This window comes from Leopardus geoffroyi, chromosome C2 (assembly GCF_018350155.1).
Source record: "Leopardus geoffroyi isolate Oge1 chromosome C2, O.geoffroyi_Oge1_pat1.0, whole genome shotgun sequence".
NCBI lineage: Eukaryota > Metazoa > Chordata > Mammalia > Carnivora > Felidae > Leopardus > Leopardus geoffroyi.
The window spans coordinates 79,342,727-79,366,127 of record NC_059333.1 but is presented as its reverse complement, the minus strand read 5'-3'; the positions used below and the strand labels follow the sequence as shown (position 1 = coordinate 79,366,127).

At 40.3% G+C, this 23,401-nt stretch overlaps 1 protein-coding gene across 8 annotated transcripts in view; it reads left to right on the top strand.

The window, feature by feature from the left end:
* The window catches only part of LOC123611099 (LIM domain containing preferred translocation partner in lipoma), a 680,366-nt gene that overhangs the window by 504,069 nt on the left and 152,896 nt on the right, over positions 1-23,401 (top strand). For all 8 annotated transcript variants that reach the window (XM_045502614.1, XM_045502618.1, XM_045502617.1 and 5 more), the window contains one exon: positions 12,158-12,284. In XM_045502614.1, coding sequence (XP_045358570.1) covers positions 12,158-12,284 — 127 coding nt within the window. The remainder of the gene's footprint in view (positions 1-12,157; positions 12,285-23,401) is intronic.

Genomic DNA, 23,401 nt, shown 5'->3' with positions numbered 1-23,401 from the left:
CTCACAATCGCCCTAACATGGGGCATTCCCTTTCTCCTATCTGCCCCCTAACCCCATCTACAGATGCAGAAGCTAGTGCTAAGAGACATTTTAAAAAAATGTTATGTACAAAAGAAGTGGTATAACTTGCTATTTGCCCCAGATTTGTCTGCTTCTGAAGCCCACACTTTCTCCATTACACCACAATCAATGTTTCTGAAAGTAGAAGGGGCCACATTGGTCTCCAACCTCTGATATAATTAGCATCATGCTTTAATCAGTGAGGTTGACTGTCTTGATTAACCTTTATGATAGATCATGTAAGTTTCATATCTCTAAATGAATATATAGAGGCAGCTGTAAATTAGTGGAAAAACACTGAGCTTGGATCAGAAGACTCATGTTTAACCCCTGGTTCTGACACTTACTATGAGTGTGATTTTGGCTAAGTCACTTAACATAGTCACTTAAACCACTAATTTGGTTTGTTTCTTCTTATAGAAAACACACTCTCATGGTCTGGAAAGTATTCACTGAAATCTAGTGTGTGTGAGTGTTATACCGGGGTTCTTCGTTGGCCAGAAAGGAGCATAGAACTACAAAGCGTTTTCTCTCTTTCCTTCAGGTCCTAAAATCAAGCCCCCTGATCCTCTTGGCATGTTTTTGGTATGCTCCAGTCCAGCATAACCTCTCTTTCTTCTGAATCATATTATCCATTGATCTGTTCACGTGATATTTATACAACATAGCATACCTTTGAGGATAATAATAATTTCTTAATTAGTGAAGGCAGCAAATGATTTACATGGACCTTCTCAATGAACTCATGAGGGAAACCCAATTGACCCCATTGTATGATCAAGGCAACTAATATTTAGTCAAATGAAACATCTTGCCCTGGGTCACGATGTTGGTAAGTAGGGCATGTGGGATTTGAACCCAAGCAGGTAGGTAGCCCCGAGAGCTTATGGTCTCAGGTGTCTAAGCCATACTGTCTACCATCAACAGTCAGTGCTTTGCTTCATTCTTTTATTTCTCATTCATGAGCCTCAACTGCCTGACTGGTTTATGAAGTCCTTGAACTGGATGTATCTCAATCATCTTGATGATTGCCTTAATGCCTCATTACTAGTATTTGTGGATAATTTAATGTAGTTTTCACCAGAGACTACAGTTTTCTACACCACTCAAATAGCCTAGGAGCAAGGACTTTTGACTCCTTCTTCTTCATCTCCAGCCAGAAGCTAATCTTCCCACAATGTTGGACTACTTTGATTTGATTTTTGCGGGTCAGGCAACAAACCGTTTCTCTGTTATTCTCATTGAGACACCTCCTGCCTCCCCGCCGGGGCCCAGAAATCCACCGTGATCCACGCGTCTGTCGGAGGGCGCACTTGTTTGCAGCCGCCGTTGGCATTGTTACCAATCAAAACACACGCCCTTTCTCTGCATCCGAAGTGCCTTGGATCGCTGAGCAAGAACCTTTCTGACTCAAATGAAAACCACCTTGTGTTAGGTGAAATATGGGGAGTTAACCATTTGTTGGCTGGCGTGCATTTCCCACGAAAAACTCAAAAACAGAAATTTACCTCAGCCATGGAAAGTGATGTGCCAAGCGTCATATTTGCATATCAAAACCGAAAAACTGATTTGCATGTTATTTCAGTGTCTTGTGTCACGTTCAGGCATCTGTCAAGCCCACTAGATAGAAACAGCTTGTACAGTAGGAAAGTGTTTCTGTGCATATCAGACTGAAAATCTAGGTGCCTTTACTGTTTTCAACAAATTGTCGCCACGTCAGGTTGTCCATTCCCTTCTGGCTTCATATGTGAAAATACTAAAATAAAGACAGAAATCCCATGTTTTGTAAAGTCTACTTATGAGTTTCTAAGGGTCATCCATTTTCACTATAAATAATGTAGATAATTTAAAAATTATAAGTAAAAAAATTAAATTACTCATAATCCCACCATCTAGCATGAGCTATTAACATTTTGGTATAGTTCCCTCTAGTATCTGCTTTTTGATCCCTACTTACATAGACACTCACACTGGCACTCTTACATATATGTTTTTATTCATTTGTAAATATTACATGTTCTCTTTTAATAGCTTCCCATTTTTTAGCATGATAATGGCAAGAATTATGAGACAGGCTAAGGAATTGGTAAAACCCCATTTTGAACACAGTGGATTAGAACCACAGTCAGATTCAGAGTCCTGTTAAGAGAGACACTGTAATGTCTGATACAGTTTTATGAAAAATGTAGCTTTTGGGGCGCCTGGGTGGCGCAGTCGGTTAAGCGTCCGACTTCAGCCAGGTCACGATCTCGCGGTCCGTGGGTTCGAGCCCCGCGTCGGCTCTGGGCTGATGGCTCAGAGCCTGGAGCCTGTTTCCGATTCTGTGTCTCCCTCTCTCTCTGCCCCTCCCCCATTCATGCTCTGTCTCTCTCTGTCCCCAAAATAAATAAACGTTGAAAAAAAAAATTAAAAAAAAAATGTAGCTTTTGGTTGAGGATAGCTCTTCTGTGGGACAACAGATAGAAATCAGCTTGTGGTGGTAAAACTTTTTTTCCCAATGTTGGAGCACCTAGCTCTCTTAGCATCGTCCCAGGCAACCAAATGAAGATGAACCATCCCCCCAGAAGTCACTGCCAGGCACTAATGGGGCATAGCTAAGACCAAGATCTGGTTTAGTGTGAAAACAACCTTGAACGACAGTTCATTCCATTCATCAAACATTTATGTCTTGCATCTCATTGAGGTGAAACCTACCAATGGAGATAATGTCTTGTATTTGCCTTGCCGTTATTATAGCTAATCCCTTATACGTAACATGCATAAGTCCTAATTAATGGGGGAGGGTGGATGCATGTGTGTTTTAGCTAAAGTATTGTGGAAACAGCTTCTTTTAGCCTTGGGTAGGAACAGCATATATAAGAGAGGAGTAAAATGAGAGAGATCTTATCACCCCATGGAGGCAAGTCATTTTCTCCCTTAAGGAGGCCCTGCCTGAAAGCAATGAAATGGGAACTGTGAGTTAGATTGGCAAGAGATCTCTGATCTTCCTTCTCCATGATGCTGAGGATCTGGGTTTCTTGCCTGTCACCTTTCCTACTTCTTTCCTACCACGTGGGACAGCATCTGTAGTTGTGTCTCTTTTTGCCTGAAACTCATCTAGGCAGGAAAACATGAGGGAGGCTACTTTTTCCAAGGAGCCCAACACGAGAGCCTCGCTGTACAATTTATCTTTTGGTGCGAAAGGCTAACACATGGAACCGTTGACCATTCGGAGAGCCAGCAAAACATACATTCAGTGAATGGTGTGTATTTCAAGGTCTGTAGTCAAAAGAACTCAGGGGAATCCCACCTCTCGCTAACACAGTTAATGTGAAGTTCAGATAGACTACCCTGAAGTGCTTCACCAGCAAGTACAGAAGCAGAGCATTACTTGGGAGAGCATATGACTCTGCAGACATTCCACTTCCAAGAAGAAAATCATCTTTGTTAGTGGTTTGTATGCTGTCCCTCCTGGTAATTAGAACTGCCATCTATGTGATGGTTAATATCTTACAAAGGTCCTTCATATGAAATAGATGTTACTAACTTCCAGTTGGTGGGTGAGAAAATCAAAAGTAGAGAAACAAACACCAGAGGACTGAAAGTGTACCTTAGATGTCAGGCCTGGGAACATGCATGTTCCAAGCCCCGGAACTCTTGAGGCTACCTGTTTGAGAGTGGTGGGCGTGGAGAGGAACCGCTTTCTGTCTGCTCAGGCTGCGTCAGGGTCGCACCCTTGTGCGCCAACAGCACAGCCTGGTACATCCCCCTGGCTGCCGTAACATCTACCACGCTATAACTCAGAATCGCCCGTCCTTGGCTGTGACTCCCAATCTGGTTTAAGAATGGTGATTTGGAGGCATCAGTGTTTGGCATAGGAAAGCGAATATGCGGAAGAGGTTGTAAGAATATTACACTTTCGAAAGTGGAAAGGTGACTGGAATGGGTTTCAAAGTTAGAATAACTTTTAAAGTCAAAACTTCTGGGTCTCCCTCCTTGCAGCCTTGCTACGCATTCTCCAAGAAAATAGGATTTAAGAATAGAAGGCCTAAGAACACGCTTTTCTGCTCCTATGCAACCATGAGGAGCGTTCATTTATGGGTTTCTAGTTGCTAATAGGCAGTTCCCCTTGCCCCTTCTTTCCCTGTGTCCCACTCACTGCTTTTAACCTGAAGCAGAGTGGGTGTGCAGCAAATCTTCGGCCCTTGGCCTGAAAGGGTGCTCCTTCCATTAAAAGTAAGACGTCGAGAGTAGAGCATAATAATTCAGTGAGAGTCAGAAAGGAGAAGCAGCCTCAGGAAATTGCCAACTGCAAACTTGACACATTTAAATAGGAGGGGGGAAAAAGAAGGAAAATATCAGAAATATATTTTTTTCTGGCAGGCTTTCAGCTCCAAAATGGGACTAATTCTACCTTTTGAAAGAAGATAATTTCAATGTTTCTTTTTTCAAGAACACATAATTGAAGTTATTTTCCCTCTGAGAGAAGGAACCTCTTGTACATCATTACAAATGGACAAGAAAAGTGAGCAGCTCTGGTCCCCGAGTGATAGAGTATTCATTATCATGTAATCTCTCTGAATATCTTGGCTGTCTTTTCCCAGTGTTTATCTGCCTGGGCGGTGCTTCTCTGGTAATGTTCAGATTTGTACTAAGTTCAAGTTATCTAGCACCTTGTAACTAGGAAATGAATGGTGGGTCAGCACTCACAGGAGAAAAATGACCCACACCGAGGTCAGTATCACAGTCACTCAGGAAGCTGGCATGATGACAAAGAGAGGGTAGCCATTTTGTAAAATGGATCCTTAACGCATATATTTAAATAGTAAATCGGTGGTGACAAAGATTAAAGGTGGTGGGTGTTCTCCTTGGGGTCTTCACTGTTTGCACCCCAGTGCAGGCTGTTTACTATGCTTCTTGTTGCATTTAAGAGGGATGGTGAAGTTCTTCTTGTCTCCCCCCGAGGAGGGGTGAGCATCGGGCGTTTAACCTTTGTTTGTTCTTGATTTTCATGCCCTACATGTAGTGAAAGTTCAGTAGGCTGCAGAAACCCTGTGACCTGCCAGCTGCTTACTCAGATTCAGAATGCTGAATGAAGTTCTAGATTGTTTCAGGGGATGCTGACAAGTGGTTTAAATCCTCCTGTAAATGGAAATCTCTAATGATGATGTTTCCACTTACTCAGTGTGTGTCTGTTTTTATAGACTACAAAGTATCCGAAAATATGAATTATCTGTGATTTCCCTATAAATATCTGTAATGATATATGCCCTGCATATTATGGGCACAAAAATAAGATAGGGTAGAATCAAAGGAATCTTTGAAAACATCATTTTGCACAGAACGCTACTAAGGCTCGGGGAATAGAAATGATTTGATCAAAATTACTGGACCCGTTAAAGGCAGAATGCAGATTAGAGAGATAAATAAGCTCTTCTGTGCTTATGGGTTCCTATGTAAGAGTATGTAAAACACTTCAAATACTGTCATTGTTACATAAATGTGATGGATATTGTTATTTGTGTTATTCTTAATCTGGCAGTTTCCACGCTCACCAAGGATTCCATCCATATCACTTTGTTTGCAGAAATAGTCCTCATTTTTGTACAGCCTCACCCATAACTTTTACCAGGGACCTAGATCCAAATTTGGCTACAGTATTCATAATAAGCCTTCCCCGGAATATTATCACCTGGGCCGCTAGCAAGAAAAAAACCATGACAGAGAGGAACCAGTTGCAGATGCTTGGACATTTTCCATTTTCTGACACTTCTGTATCAAGAAAAAAATTTTTGTTCTTTATCTGAGGGTAAAAAACTTTATTGTAAAAAAATTAAAATATAGGAAAATAGAAAGAATATAAACCAGTCTCCCATTACTTTCAACCATGAACCTTTGAGCATATTTCCTCCCAGTCTCCCTTCTGTAACAGTTTGAGGCAGACCATCCTGGTCAGTGGATTGCTCTCCCACGGCCACATCTAACTGCGATGGAGAATGGAAACTGTAGTCCAGCCATGTGCTCAGAAAGAGGAGGAAGTCAGTTTCGTGAGCAGGTAGCGGTCTCTGCTTACTTAATGAATATCAGGGTCCTTAAACATAATAGCCATTAAATTGCTCAGAAATGCCATGCTGTCTGGTTGCATTTTTAAGGCATCATTGGCCTTGGTGTTTGAAGATGTTGCCAATATGTATATTTCCAAAATGTGTCTTTAGTAAAGTGAACACCCAGTTCTAAATCTCCTGATGGTTCTCTGTTTCCTAAAGCAGTGTAGACATTGACCACAGGTCATTTCTCTAACCTCATCATCTAGCTCTGTTCCTCCTCTATTTCTTAACATTTGTTTTTTTTCTAACATGCCTGTTCTTTTCTACATGTTACTCTTGGAATGTCTTGACTTCCTTCCTTCCTTTCTTTTTCTTTCTTAAATTGTTTGAAATCTATTTATCCTTCAAGATCAAACTAAGAGGATATATCCTTACTGGTAGCCTTCTCCCATCTCAGAACATTGAATTCATCCCTGTGGCTTAGTATTTACACTTACTGTAATTTTCTACTTTCATGTCTCTTGTTTCCTAAACCATGAGTTGTCAGAGGCGGGAATCATGAATAATTTGAGTTTATGATAGTGCTTGGCACTTGGCAATTTCTTAGGAAAGGTATGTTTAAGAGAATTTTGAAGCAGTCTTCTGAAATCCACTTCTCAGTAACTCATGTGTAGGTCATATAATGGGTTTTGTTTGTTTTTTGACTTTTCTAGGAGTGGTAGACATTTCAAAGAACACTCATATTAGTGATTAATATTGATACTTATAAGAATGTGTAGAGACTTTGTTTGTGTTTGCTATGTAGGACTTTTGTTTCACTAGTTAGCAGTAAACCTCTACTCTGAAAAAAATCCAAATTACTCCAAAATAACAGAGCTTAGAAGGGCTTGCAGATGGCCCTGGAACTGAGGACCACTGTGGTGTAGTTGAAACACGCCTGACTCGCACAGCCCCTGGCAGCAGTCAGGGCTCCACCGAGGGAGCTCGTTTACCCTCTCTGGGCCTCCATTTCCTCGTGAAGCAGGATTACCTTTTACACAGGGCTGTTGCATAAACATTTGAGATTACGTGTATGTGAAAACAGGCACCTTGAAAAGGGTCACAAAAATGCAAGGAATTATTATTATGCTGCAGTGAGTATATTGCCGATACCATGCACGTCTCTATGTTTGAAGAAATAAAAAAACAGTACAATTCAACACATCCCTTCCAGCCCCCACCCCACAAATTTTCCATTATATTCTATTACCCAAGCACAATGCTGGAAGCTGCTTATCAAAGGATGAATTGCGCATCTTAGGATGCACTGCGTTCTGAGTGCTACTGAGAAAGAATTTGAAGTGAGAGAAACCCTAAAGTAATTACAGGACTTGAACTTCAAAGAAAGCCCTGGGCTGCGTCTTCCTTGGTGTGACAGACATATGGACACTAAGGAGTCTGTGTTTTTACCAATAAGTATTCTTCATGCATGTGAAGTTTTGTGCACTGTTTGGGGATGGAGGCCAGGGGCGGAGCGGGGACGAGATTCTGTGGCCAAATAACGTTCACAAGCACTGGGAGAGATGTTGTCTTGGGGTCCTTCCTCATACGAAATACCAGGAATCCAAGGTTAGCATGATAGGGGATTAGAATGTAAAAGAAAAGGAAAGTGACTTTCCAAATGTGGTGCTTCAGAAACTGTATTGCAAAGCTAGTAGGGAGTAATTGGAGAATAAAAGGAATGGCATATTTTTCTTAAAATCTGTGAAGTCCTGACAAGGGGAGTACTTGGAAATAACCTCTCCTTGTAACGTAAGTGCTAAGGGTAGAATCTGAATTGCTGGCAGAGGACAAACCTGGCCTTCCCGCTGCCACTGTTTATGTTAAAAGGCAAGCATGTATATTAGGGCCACACAATGATAAAGTGTGTCCATTCCCTCAGGGTCTGCCCGAAGACTGGGAGCAGGAATTATCAGGTTTTCCTTAATGGTTGTTGATTTAAAATAAAACAGCCAACGCCATTGACGTTACAGGTAATATTTCAGACATTTCTCCACTTTCTCCATGGGAAGCGATGTTTGGTTGGAAAAAATGCCTGGCTTTTGGAGTCAGATGACACCCTCTTTGGGGCTCAAGTTTTCTCCTTATTGTAAGTCTGGAAAACATGATGTAGGTCAGCTTCCCGTCCATGCCTTCAATTCTGTCACCTGAACTGGGATTATCCCCTCCCTCAGAGGCAGGTTGAAGGTCCAGAGAGAGTCCCTTTGTGACCATGGTTTGAAAGTAGGTAAGCTGTCTATAGCATGACATGCAAAAGCTCTCTGATTTCAATCCTCTTAGCAACTGCAAGATAACCTGGACAGGCCCATTCTACAGAAGGGAATCTGAAGTCATCCAGGGTTCACAAGCCCACCTGAGGACCCCAAGCCAGTGCCTGAGTTAAACCTCTGTCTCTAACCATAATGTCACCACCTCGCAAGTCCCTTCACTCTCTGGCCACACATATTTTAGGATAAGCTCCCCACCTCCTTCCAGTCTCATGGCTCTCCCGTCCTCCCTGTACTCCAGAGAGAACTTTCTAATCTGATTAGCTCACTCGCTGCTGAAAATCCCTACTTCGGTTTCTGTTGCCTGGACATTCCTACCTGAGGGTCTGTAGATATGTTTCCCGTGGCTTGTGAGCTTCCTGAGATTATAAGTAAATTCAGTGTGCGTTTTTATGGATGTCAGTCTCTCTCTGCCAAAAGGGAGCTCAGCTCATCAGGTTTTCAGAGTTGTCTCTGGTCTCACACAGGGCCTAGAGCCCTTGGCCCCTAGGGAGGCCCGCAGCATCCGGTTCGGCATGGTAGTCATTAGCTGGCCCTTCCTTTCTTTCGCCTCTTCAGTCTTAAACACAGAACCACTTGCCTTTTTTCCCATTCACACCCAACTGCGTCCCACCTTTGGCCTTTTGCTCCTCTCGGGGCCCCCATCTGACCTGGGTTGGAAGCCTGTTCCAGGGCTTTGCTAGTATCTGACATATCTTTATCGCTTGAATTCCTTGCATTTAAAAAGTTGTACTTCATGGATTGCAGAAGTAGAATTACATATTGTAAAAGAAACACAAACTTAGAAATTGAAAGGTCCCCGGGATTCCCAACCCAGAGATAAATCCCCTTTAACACTTGAGTGTATGTCCTTTCAGACTTTTTTTCCAACCTATATATAGAACAGTACATAGGGGCACCTGGGTGGCTCAGTCAGTTGAGCGACTGACTTTGGCTCAGGTCATGATCTCCCAGTTTGTGAGTTCGGGCCCCGCGTCGGGCTCTGTGCTGACATCTCGGAGCCTGGAGCCTGCTTTGGAATCTGTGCCTCCCCATGTCTCTGCCCCTCTCCTGCTCATGCTCTGTCTCTCTCTCTCAATAATAAATAAATGTTAAAAAAATTAAAAAAATTAAAAAAAGAACAGTACATAATTAAACTGTACTTTACAAAAATGGGGCCATCATTTACACTTCCTGTCCTATAACTAGATCTTTTCCTTTGATCGCATGGCCATGTCACCTTTTCATACCTTGCAGATAGATTTGTAATGTACCCTTTTAAAAGCTTTTCACATTCCATTGTATGTATCTATCATTGTGCATTTAAGTGACCTCTTACCCGTGGATGAATAGTTACATTGTTACTTCAGGTTCCTCCTTTTTTTTTCAAATATGGTTCCTGTGACTGGCCTTGGTCATATAATTTTATGATTATTTCTGCAAAATTTTCCTAGAAGTGATAACATCTGTGCCATTTAAAGTTTAATATCACTAGCAAATCGTTCCTCCAATGTTCAAATGCTATTTGCACTTTAGAGGAGACCTTAAATTTAACATTTAATGTTTATTGAATAAATGAGTCTAGGATGGGCTCTTGTCCTGGGTTTATCATAACTAGCCCTGCCCTGATCTTTTTGGGTGTTAAATTTCCTTATCTCACAATGAATAAAAGATTCCAGCATGCAGCTCTATTTTTTTTTTTATTTATTTTTTTATTTTTTGTCTCTGTCACCGGCCACATACCGTGGTTTATTCACTGTTGTCCGTTCTCCATCCAGATTGTGTCCAACAATGAAATAAAATCCCAATGTAAGATTAGTAACCAACATAAACAAAAATTGAGGGCCTTTTAAAGGCTTTCTGCATGTCCATACTCGCAACCTCCTGTACATTTCAAATACCTAAAAAATGAAAAATATAGAGAAAGGTCCAAATAGGTGCCAAGTAACAACTTGACATATGCTTAGATGGCGTTTTATGCCTCAGACATCACACAAATAATCAACATGTATCTTGGAGTGGTCGAAATACATGTTGGTAGTAAGGATGAAACATTTGTACAGGTATTTGTGCTTTGTAGGATTTTCACATCTAAGAACTCATTTAGTATAGGGAGGACAACAGATGAATGAATATGCAGCTATAAGTTTTGTTGAAGTGATTCTTGTAAACTGTTCATGAAAGGAGAAACTCTTGATAACAACTTAAGGATGCATAAACAGAGAGGGAGACAAACCATAAGAGACTCCTAAATACAGACAACAAACTGAGGGTTTCTGGAGGGGAGGTGGGGTGGGGGGGCTGAGCTATATGGGTGATGGGCATTAACGAGGGCACTTGTTGGGATGAGCACTGGGTGTCGTATGTAAGTGATGAATCCCTGAATTCTACTCCTCAAACCAATACTACACTATATGTTAACTAACTTGGATTTAAATTAAAAATTAAAAACATAAAAGTAAGAAGAATTTACATTCTTAGTCCCAGCTTTCTCCATTAGTCGTCATGGCCATCGTTATTTCTTAACTTTTTAAAAAAATGTGTATTTATTTATTTTTGAGAGAGAGAGAGCATGCACACAAGCAGGGGAGGGGCAGAGAGAGAGGGAGACAGAGAATCCGAAGCAGGCTCTGGGCCCTGAGCTGTCAGCGCAGAGCCCCACACGGGGCTTGAACTCACTAACTGTGAGATCATGAGCTGAGCCGAAGTTGGATGCTAACCCAACTGAGCCAGCCAGGTGCCCCATTTCTTAACTTTTTATAAGTTTTTTTCTGTTATAAGCACATTGATAAAAGATGCTGGGGTGTGATACCGGAAATGGTCAAAGTTATAATATACGCAAAGGAAAACAGAATTATACATTATACATTCCCTTTTATTTACATCATGCAAAGCTGCTTTACATCTGGCATCTGGCCTTTCTTTTTTCTCTACATACTTTGGATTCTTGGTCAAACATCTCAGGTAATCTTTCCCCTGACACTTGACTCCCTGACAGCACTATAATTCTGGCTCGCTCACCTATTTAAACACCAACCCAGTATCAGTGCTTTTGATTTACCTCCCCCGTTTGGTATGTGGCTGTTTGTAGTGCTAGGGGGAAAAGCTACTCAACCACCTTAACCAGAACACAAGGCCATTCACTTTCTGCCCCCCTTTACCCCATCAGATCCATCCCATCTCCTATCTCAAGCTTTGTACAAGCTGCAGAAATACACAACTGCCAGGAGCTCCTTAAACCAGTTAGCCTTTTCTCACCTGAATATAAGAACCACTGCCTATATGTTTTCTGCCTTTTAGCTGAATAAGTCCTAGTCTGCACCTGCCTCTTCTCTGGAATACTTCCTTTCAGGCTACATGAGAGGTCCCTTATGTACCCTGATTGTGCAGTTCCTATAGTTGCTTTATCTTTAATTATTAATGTGCCTGTACCTCTCATTTGACTGTAAACTCCATAAGGGGGGAAGCTCAATTTATTCATCTTGTTTTTATAAATATACAACTGCTCCATAGTGACTGCTTAGCAATTACTGAATGCAATAGATTCCTACTGTTGTAAACATGGTTTTCTAAAGCCCGGTAGATGACTCATCTCACTAAGACAGGTGAATACTGACAATGATGTGTCCAAGATCAGACACCGAAGAATGTTAAAACTGATTCTAAAACCCAGATCTCTTAGTAGCCATGTCCAGTACCTTCTCCTGTACAATGCAAACGCTACTTGATTGCTTTGATTGTCTAGATTGCATTTAAAGAACTAACTGTGTGTTTTCTGCCTTTCAGAGTGGACAAACAGGATCCATGGGGCCTCCAGCTGTTCCCCCTTCATTCCGCCCTGAAGATGAGCTCGAACACCTAACCAAGAAGATGCTGTATGATATGGAAAATCCACCTGCTGATGAATACTTTGGTGAGTGGGGTTGAGAGCTGGCTTCTAAAGTGAATGCCTTGTTCGGTTTTTCTTAATTGATAATGAGGAGTATCAGCATCTCCACTGGCAAACGATTTGGGTCTAGATGCGTTGGAGTTCGAATGCACATGCACAAAATGGAAGGTTCTGGAAATTGCTTTGTGAGACTGCCATAAATGTGATATCTGTTCAGCTCATACTAAAAGCATGAGGGTATTGTACAGTTTCTTGGAATACAAATTTGATTTTAAAACTAATTTTTGACAATTTGTAAGCTTCTCTAAATTAGGCAGAAATAGGATTTCTGTATGTGTTCAGGCTCCTCACTGGTCTAAATATTTATATACGTGCAGGGACATCTGGGTGACTGAGTCGATTGAGTGTCAGACTCTTGATTTCGGCTCAAGTGACGATCTCATGGTTGGTGAGATCGAGCCCCACGTTGGGCTTTGCGCTGACATTGTGGAACATGCTTGGGATTCTGTCTCTCCCTCTCTCTTCACCCCCCTTTTCTCTCTCAAAATAAGTAAATAAACATTTTAAATAAAGTACATAAATATTTATATACAAAATACGGAATTGGATAGTGTCTAAATTCTGTACTTTCAATTCTTTCCCCTCTGAAAGTTTAGGAAAAGATGTCCCACTGTATTTTTTTCAACCTTCTCCCCTCTCCAAATCTGTGAATAATTATGAATGGTTATTTTATCCAGTCCGTTAGTGTAATGTGAATTTATGAACTAAATGCCAATTAAGAGGTGTTATGAATACATAACCTGTACTCAGGGAGGTTGTAATTATTCAGGAGAGATAAGAAAAACACATAAGTAATGACTAATCTTGGTAGAAAACCATAAGAGGCATAAGAGAGACTTATGTTAAATATTATAAAATTTAAAATCTCTACTTCTCAGGAACATCAGGAATGCCTTCTAAGGGAATCGGTGGCCCCTGAACCTGGCCCTTTTAAAGCAGTGCCTCCCAAACTTTCTGTGATGAAAACTGTTTCTTTCTCCATCTGTTGGAGACCAGTATTTGTATAGAGCACAGTTAAAATTAATCACTAAGAAAATGAAATAAAAACAATACAAAATGGAAGGCCAAGTTTTACCATTATGAGATCTAACAGGGATGTATTACTCTATTAAAGTGTTATATTATTTTCTAAATACTCCTTGTTTTTGTACTTGTTCCACTGCAGGGCGATAAACATTTCTTAAACACCCATCCATGGACCACAGTTTGAGTAGTGTCGTTTTTGGGACATGTGAAGAGAGGATATTACATTGAGGGGAGAGCAGCAGCAGAGGCACAGAGGTGGAAACATTACACAGGGCTTTTATTTTTTCTGACATTTACTATTTTCGTGTCTCCCCCTTGCTTCCTATTTGGGAATATGTACTATTCAGTGAACTGAGGGCCCTGATCCAAAGCCACGCCATAGATGGAATGGGTTAGGATATGAAAAATGTAGCACTGATTTATATATAGGGTATAGGTCAATAGGGGGAATAATTAATTCTGGTTCTGGTCTTTTCTGTGCCCTTGACTAGCTAAGCAGCATTGAAATGTGCTCCATCTGCTTAAGCCCCATTTCCCACCTTGGTAAATCAAGAGTGTGCAGCAAATGATTTCTAGAATTTCTATCAACACTAGTAGTTCCTATAGAAACAGCACTAACCCAAAGAAATACAACAAAACTAAAAGCGAAACATAACTTGATAGGACAAATGCATGGAGAATAGTTATTTTAAAAGAGTCTCTAGTTATATTAAAACATACCAAGAGTGCATCATACTCTTGTTCTTGATATGGGGAAAAGTTTTATATTGGAATCTAAGGTAAACTTTTTAAAAGATCATGTTAAAAGCAAAAAATAAGGTTACCATATTAAGGTATATTAAAAATAAAAAGCAACTAACATAACATGTATATATGCCTCAAATATTATAGCAACTAAATACATACCAATAAGGAAAATTGAACATAGATGGTATTTGTGCTTATGAATATGTATTAAGATCTCTGCAAAATAGACATAAGTTAAATATTATCTTTGCATTTAAGAACTGCCCTAGTTACTAGCGTGGACAGCTTGAACAACTCTCTTATGCTCACTCAGTCTTTGTTTTTGTTTTGCTTTATCTATAATATGGAAATAATTGCTAGCTCATACTGTTATTGTGAGTATTGAGTGAAATATTTATAGAAAGCACTTAGCCAAGTTTTTGGCATGTAGAATGTCCTCAATAATCAAAGTTATCCCATGCTTTATTTAAGAAAATAAAATATGCCCATTAAAAATCCATTAATAATACCTGATTTAAATTTAAGTTCCTACCAAAAATAGAACATGTGTCACCAATTGGTAAATAATCATTGCCAAATAAGGATTATGAAGCATGAGAGAGAATGTGGAATAATGATTAACTTTTATTGAGTGCTTACAATATGGTGTCACTATTTTATGTACTTTATAAGAATTAACTCATTTTATCCATATAGAAAATATATAACCCTGTAAATGCTATGATTATTTCCAGATTAGGAAATTGAACCACCAAAATGTTAAGTAATCTTCCCAATATCGACAGCTAATAAATTGCAGGACTGGATTAGATTCCAGACTCTACTCTTTTTTTTTTCCTTCTAAAAACTTTTCCCCCAGCTTTCCTAAGATAGACCAAAAAAACAAAACAAAACAAAGCAAAACAAAACACCCAAAAAACAAACAACAACAACAACAACAACAACAACAACAACAAAAACAATTGCACATAACCAGGATCTAGAACTTGGTGGGTTTGGACATATGTATACATTTGCCTTGCCATCAACACAATCCCACTAATAAACATATACATTACCTCCAAAACTTTAAGTTGGATAATTAGGAATGGTTTTATGGAGATCAGCTTTGGATAGACAGAAAATAGAAGAAGGATATTCTCTCCTAAGTAGATAAAATGAACAAAATACAAGTTGAGGTCAGGATTATTTAAGGAAAATTTACTTTAGGTAGAAAACATCCACCAAGTGCCTATTACGTGCAGACTACTCTGCTAACTGTTGGAGATATAAAGAGATAGGCAGACATTGATCTTACCTTTGAAGGTGCCTTTAGTCTAATAGAGAATATATACAGGGTTATAGTGTTTAATCCTAACACAAGACTGAAAGTGACAAGTTACTGAATCAAAGTTGAGCCGAAGTTCTTTGAGAATTCAGAAGAAAAAGGAGAATGGACATCCCCAAGCAGGAATGAAAGCATGTTTATAAAATGGCTAGCATTAAAGTTACGTCTTTAAAATTATGCTAATAGAGATTTGGAAGAGGGATTACAGTAGAGAAGCGATGTCATTTCCGATGAGGGAAATTTTAACATAATGTAGAATAAAATCGTTAGAGTGAATCACCAATGTGGAAAGGAACAAAAATTAGGATATAAGGTTGGAGAAGAAGGCAGGAGTCCTCAATGGATGGCGGATTTAATTTAAAAACCTATTAAATATTCGGGGCAAGTTTAGAGAAACTTGAATATGAGGTATATATTAGATAATACATCAACATTCATTTCTTATGTGTGGTAGTGGCATTGTGGTTATACAGAACAGTGTCCCAATTTTTAGGGGCAACATGTTGAAGTATTTAGAGTGAAGTGTCATGATATCTGCAACTTACTTTGAAACAGTCTAGATAGATGATAGATAGGTTGATAAATCTACACATATATATAGATACAGATACAGAAACAGATACAGACACAGACACAGACACAGACATAGATATAGATATTGTGGGGAGGGCAAAGTCACTTTACATTAAAACAACTAGAGATGCCATTACCACACAGCTACACAGGACATCCTTCTTCCCCCCAAAGGTATTGAAGCTTCACAAATGAATTATGTTAAGACTCCTTCCTTGGGTGGGAGAAATAGTTACATTCCTCTGCCTTCTAAACTTGAGTATTTTAATGAATTTTTAAAAAATGTTTGCTTGTTTGTTTGGGGAGAGAGAGAGAATGAGAGCTGGGGAGGAGCAGACAGAGAAGAAGAGAGAGAATCCCAAGAAGCTCTAACCTCAGCATGGAGCCTGACTCAGGGCTCAATGCCATGACCCTGGGATAATGACCTGAGCCAAAATCAAGAGTCGGATGTTTAACTGACTGAGCCCTCCAGGTGCCCCAATGAATTTGAGCTGCCTTCACTTGTGTACGTTTCCTTCTTTTCTACTGGACACATACCTTTCCTACTGCTGAAGAGATGATAGTCATTAGAATGGTGATGACAGGAGCTGATATTTGTCGAAAGCTCTATTCACAGTCACAGTCTGACTGACAGGTCTGGTGACAATGTCTTCATTTTTTTAGGGGAGGACACAGAGATTAGAGAAGCTGAATGAGTTGTTCAAGGTTCGTAGTTAATAAGTTTCAGGATTTGGACTTTTTCTTGTCCTCTTGAGTCCGTGCTGATTCATCACCATTACAGAAAGGCATATGTTGTTCCTGCAGATTGTCAATAGTTGGCTCTCCTGCCTCTTGTCATCCTTTCCCTCCCCAAGTCATGATCTTCAAGTGAGAGACTATCTTTGCCCAGGGCCATTAGTTGTATAGTCAGAACTTCAATGTCACTGGCAATATATTTTAACTGTGTATAACTCCTGAATTAACTGATGTGACACTAAGCATGGGCTTTTCGCCATGGTTCAGATACCTACTTTAAGACTGCACACCTAATACCTCCCCACCAACCATGTTAGCTGACTAGCCCTTCCGTTGACCATGAGGGGAGGAAAACTGCTGATAACTACAGCACATCTCAACTGACTTTTCTTAAGTCAGACCTTGATAAAATATTACAAGCAGGTGCACTTCTCTAAGCTACTCCTCAGCTGGGCATTTTTTTTAACGGTTCTCCTAAAAAGATGTCAGTTTTAGTGTTTCCATGCACTCCCTCTTCCATCTACTTCAAAAAAGCAGGGATTGTTTCATTCCAGTATTAGGTAAATGCCACAAGGAATGGACCATAGCCCATCAGATGGGTGAATCCATATCTTTAAAGAGAAGACAAAGCTCTCTCATGCTCTGAGCATTTTCCATCTACTTAGGCTTATATAATTGGACTCTAGAAGATGCCCAAGTGTCTTTTCTCCCAATGGAGTCCTTGAGAGGGCCTCAAAACACTACCCTGTAGGGAAAAGAAAGGAAACACACCAGAAAATTGGAGGTAGAAGAAAATTCTGATCTGATTCAGTAACCAGGCAGTGGGTCTTTGGCCCAAATCGTTTGCAGCAAGGCTTGCATCTTAGAGCAACCCGTTTCCCTGGGCAACTAGGAAAGCATGTTTTTACTAGGGGAGATTCTCAGTTCCAGGGATACATGTACAGAAAGAACAAGAGGTGATGAACTACGAATTATTATAAGTTAGAGAAAACTGCAGAACTTAAAATGAGAGGCAGAATTTTAAATTTAGCTATTAAAAAGAACGGGGAGAAAGGCAACACTGCCAGAATATTAGGGAGTTTACAGGGCTAGTTGCCATCATTGGAGCTTTTATTTTTCAGACAGTTTTGAGGAGGAAATGGAATGGAAAGTTGAGTTTGTCTGTAGATATTTTTGCCACATCTTTTGAATTTATCCAAGAGTTTTCCATGTTGGTTGACATACCCCAAGCCTGTAAGTTTTGCACTTTCATTCATATTGAAAGAGAAAGTATGTTTGTGGAGGAGAGGTTCCACATTGTGATCCCTGTGTCCATGGCACAACTCTCCCCCAAATAATGGTGTTCTGGCTGCACAGACCCTGAGACCCAAGACAACATTACTGGAATGTAGTATCTCTGGAAATGAGAACTGTGATATATCTGAGGATAGAATGAAAATATCTACCAGCTTATTTTTAAACACAAAGCTGTAATTATCTTGGCATTGCTTACATAGTGTTGTCTTATTCCTTTAAAAAAAAAAAGTGAAGTGTTTGAGTCTCAAAATTGTCTAGTGAGCTATTTGAAGAATCCCTATGCCTTCAGAACAGCACTAGGTAAATTCTCCTCACAGAACTTGGCATTTGTCTAAGGATTTTTGTTTGTTTGTTTCTCTCTGAGTATTGTTATTGAGGTATATTGGGAAATTTTACGTAAAGACAGTTCTGAGGGAACTAGGAGAGTTGGGCAGAAGCGGAAGGTAAGCAGCAGTGGGGACCTAGCATGTGGTAAGCCTCAAGAGAAGAAAGGCATTGGTGGGCCTGTGCTATAATTACTTTATTAATAAAACTAACTCACCATACTTGGTGCTGTGTATCTTCTCAGTGGAGAGCAACATGGAGGTCCAACGAATGTTTGTGAGTAGAAAGAGAGAACCCCAATCAATGAGGATGGTAGTCCATTCCTCTTCTGTGCTAGTAAGACCTGTTGATAAGTGAGCATGTCTAAGGGATTTGGACTATGATGCCTAGGAAACTGCAAACCACTATTTGAGATACTGTTGAAGGTGTGGAGAAAAGAAAACCTGGAGCCCGGGTGCTGCTGGAAGACTCCCACGTGGAAAAGAATTAAACTTAATATCCATGCTTCCAAAGTTAGCAACAAAGCAAGGCAAGTGAGGGGAAGCTGGCACATTCCCATGTAGTATAATGAATTAACTTTTTGAGCAGACAGAAACCAGTTCTTGGAAGAGTCTAGGCCCACACCCAATAACTCCTTGTCGGGGAAGCGGTGATCGGTATCCCAGCATCTCATGGACAATGAGATTGCATTTGGAAAGTACTATCCTGCTCTGATGGTTCAGTGACTTGGGTGTCTAAACTGGCCTAGGAATCAGCCTCTTCCGTCCACTGTCTTGTTCTACCCCCAGATTATCATTACTGCTATCTATATACCGCTTGTAAAACATTTCCTACTTGTTATATCATTTGAGCTAAACAGCAGCCCTGCGAGTCAGACAGTATTTCTCCCTGTTTGGCACATGAAGACACACAGGATCTGAGTAATTAAGGGACTCCCCACTCTCCAGGGCCACCACCCGCCCCTACAAGTCAGAGATCCCATAACATAGATCCCCTGCATGGCACAATTGCAGTGAGGCCCAGGCCTACTACTCTAGAACCTGTTCTCTTTCTACCCCATCACACTCTTTGCACCCTATTGCCAGATCGGTCATAAACCTGGAGGTAGACCAGTCACCAGGTTCTGTGCTTTAGCTTTTCTGTCAGTACAAGGAATAACGTGTCTGCTCTGAAATGCACTTAGAGGGTCTCAGCTGAGAGGTGCTGAGTAATTTGTTTTTCTTTGTTTTTATGATTTTGTGTCAACAATGTAATGTCCAAGGTATTCTGTCAACTATAAACTGGGAAATGACTCCAGGTGCACAGTTGCCTTTAGTACAGGTGGAGCCTGAGGCCTTTAGGATCTTATTTTCGCACACACACAAAAAATGACCTAATTAATTAAAAACCCCAAAAACCACAATGAGAGAAAAATTAGAAAATGTGTAGCTTACAGAAAAGGTTATATTGATTTAGGAAAAAAAAAATGGATTTCTTGGTTTTGCTTCTCTCCAGCTCTTTGTTTAAGGTATCTGTGGGTCATGGGAATAGAATGTTTTCTAGTTAATGAGACATATTAGATATATTTCCTTTTGTGGTAGTGATTTCTGGTAAAATGTTTGCTTGGGGCAATATATGTTTACAGCACTAAATAAATAATCCTCAGCATTGTATGTGTTCCATCTTAGCACACGTTAATTTTTAATTAATTTGGCTATCGAGTGTATTTTTAAGCATTGATTTGGGAACCTGGGCTTATAGTAGCATAAAGAAGAATTTAAACTTAGAAACTTTGAGAAACTCTCCAGAATTGTGTTTCGTTTTCCGGAAAACTGAAGTCCAGATGACTCATTCAAGGTCATACAGCTGGAAGTGTTTTAAAACTCTATGGCCAAAAATTCCTTTCTGAATAAAGAATAGAAAGTTAGTCTCGTCTGCTGGGAAAAGGAATGGCAGGGTTATTCAGAAAAGTGAGGAAGTAGGTTTGCCTGCTGTTTTTATGAACCCACTCCTGGATATACCTTATTCAAACTTGAGTGAAGAATGGATTGTCCTTAAAAATAATACAGTCAGTAACTTGTTAGGGCCTATGTGTGTATACTGTCCTGAGTTCCTTGATTTTTAAATACAAAATAGCTGAAGAGATCCCCAAAACCCTTTTTTTCATTTTCATCAGATTACTTCTTTGTAATATTTCTTGTCTACTTTCCCTACTAGAATGTAAATCTGATTGAAGACAATAATTTTTTTAGTTCACTGCTGTGTCCCCATCTTCAATTCTAGAACTAGGCCTGACTAATAGGAGATGTTTAATATTTGTTTAATTAATTAATCAACATATAAATGAAAATTGTGAGGAAACAAATGCGTATTCCCTGTGGCAAGACATGGTATACAGTAAACTACGGAGGGATAATATTTCATTCATTTAATAGATATTTGTTTAGCGCCTTCTAGAATCATAAAAGGTTAGAGCTGGAGAGAATCAGAGACTGTGTAAGGAAAACTCCCTCATTTTTAGAGATGATGAAGTGAGTGAGTTTTCTAAGTTGCAAACTAGTTAGTGATAGAGCCATGGATTACAATTCAGACTTTCTCATTATTTCTTTAAAAGTTATTTATTTGGAAGCACCTGGGTGGCTCAGTTAAGCATCCGACTCTTGATTTTGACTCAGGTCATGATCTCACACTTTGTGAGTTTGAGCTGCACATCAGGCTCCATGCTGACAGTGTGGGGCCTACTTGGGATCCTCTCTCCCTCTCTCTCACCCTCCCCCACTCACTCACTTTCTCTCTCTACCTCTCTCTCTGAAAATAAATAAAAAGCAAACTTAGGAAAGAAAAGTTTTCAAAAGGGGGTTCCTGGGTGGCTCAGTCAGTTAAGAATCCAACTCCTTAGCTCAGCTCAGGTCATGATCTCATGGTTTTTTACTTCAAGCCCTGCATCGAGTTCTCTGCTGACAGTGCAGAACCTGCTTGAGATTCTGTCTCTCCCTCTCTCTGCCCATTCCCCACTTGCTCTCTCCTCTCTCTCTCCCCCCCTTTACTTATTTTGAGAGAGAGAGAGAGAGAGAGAGAGTAAACTCCATGCTGTCAGCCCAGAGCCCAAAGTGGTGCTTTGTCTCACAAACCATGAGATCATGACCTGAGCCAAAATCAAGAGTCAGACACTTAACTGACTGAGTCACCCCGGGGACCTCATTCTTTCTCTTTAATCACTTTAAGGCATGGAGAATGTGTAGAGCAAGGTACAGTTGCTACATTCCTTGAACTTCAGTAGAAACTAGATTGACACCCTTGGACTTGATCTCTTTTACATGTGTTTTCTCTGAAAATTAAGGATTGAAATTGGTTACTTGATAGGTTACATAGTTGAGATGTTTTAAGTTCTAGATCCTATTTCCTCCCATTTCCCTCATTTCCCACTGTGGGGTTTATAGTCCTGGGAACCTAGGATAATCTCTCAACTCATCAGTTTGCTACTATTCTAATCTAAATGGGTCAGATGCGCAAGGTGTCACATTGAAAGAAACATCCTTACCCCATGTTTATATGTGTTTTCCATAGCAACCAGCTATGAAAGGTCATTCACTTACAGTGGGCCCCTTCAAGCATATGAGACACCACCCAGGATCGGTGTTTCATTCAGTCTTTATATCAACAGCAGACACTCACTCATTCAGTCGCATTGAGATCATCATTCTCTTTATCAGAGAATGAAACGTAGAAAAGAGATTCCTACTTCATAATTAAAAAAAAATGTTTCTTTGCTTAATGACTGACAGCAAACTTGGCGATCTGGGAGAGAACGCACTGGCATGAGCACACGGTGTGTGCCCCCCCCCCCGCCAAAAAAAAAGTTCCAATTCTTAGGTTGTTTATGGTTATGTGCTGAACCGTGTGGCTAGAGTTTAGACCAAAACCTGCAAGTGCTAATTATGCATTTTCTGATCTTACACACACAAATACAGATAACTCTGAACTCCACTCCCTTTAACCCTCCAAACCATCCTCCTTACCCCTCACCTGCTCTTTCCCCACAACTTTCTCTATAACACACAGATAATCATCTCCTTCCAGACTTTGAAGTGACATTAGGTTTGTCAGAAGGGCTAATGAGTTGACTGTCAGCAAAGCCATTGTTTGAACATCGGCGGAGTTCTATTTGATAGGCATCTATTGTACTTTTAATTGAACATATTCATTAATCTACAAATATTTATGGAGTGCCTACTATATACCAATCATTGTAGTGTGCTTTATGGGAAATAATGGAAATGAGGTAACATAATGGTCAAGAAGAGAAAGCATTGTTAAATCCTATAGCACCAAGGGCTTGGATGGAGAACACATTTTATGAATGGCAGTGGAAAATACATGGTTTTTCATCTAGGTTCAGGGGCTTTTTCTGCTATTACCAGTTGACCCGGGCCAAATTAAATGTCACAGGAGTTCACATGAAGAGACCCCCATTGCTGGGGAGTAGACTGGTTGGCAACATACTAACTGTTGTACTATCTGAATTCTCAGTTGAATGCTTTTAAAGAAAAGCAAGCAGAGGGGCACCTGGGTGGCTCAGTTGGTTAAGCGTCCAACTTCGGCTCAGGTCATGAGCTCACAGTCCGTGAGTTCAAGCCCCACATCGGGCTCTGTGCTGACAGCTCAGAGCCTGGAGCCTGCTTCAGATTCTGTGTCTCCCTCTCTCTCTGCCCCTCCCCTGATCAAGCTCTGTCTCTGTCTCAAAAATAAAAATAAAAACATTAAAAAAAAAGAAAGAAAAGCAAGCAGAAAATATCCAAGGCCAATAAACTGGGAAGCTGGTCCAAATTAATGACCTTATTCCAATTCTCTTCCTAGCTGACTCCAAAGTCAGTCATATTGTATTAAATTGTCCCAGATTCATTACAGCAGCTGCACAGCTGTGAGCTCAGACTTCAGCTGGTTCTCTAACTATCAGACCTTCTCCTGGACTCAACTCCACTCATACCTGTGAGTATCATGTGTTAAAATTCAATGAGGAAACAGAAACAGTGTGGAGTGACTTGTTGAAGGAGGCTAAGAAGATGGAGTAGGC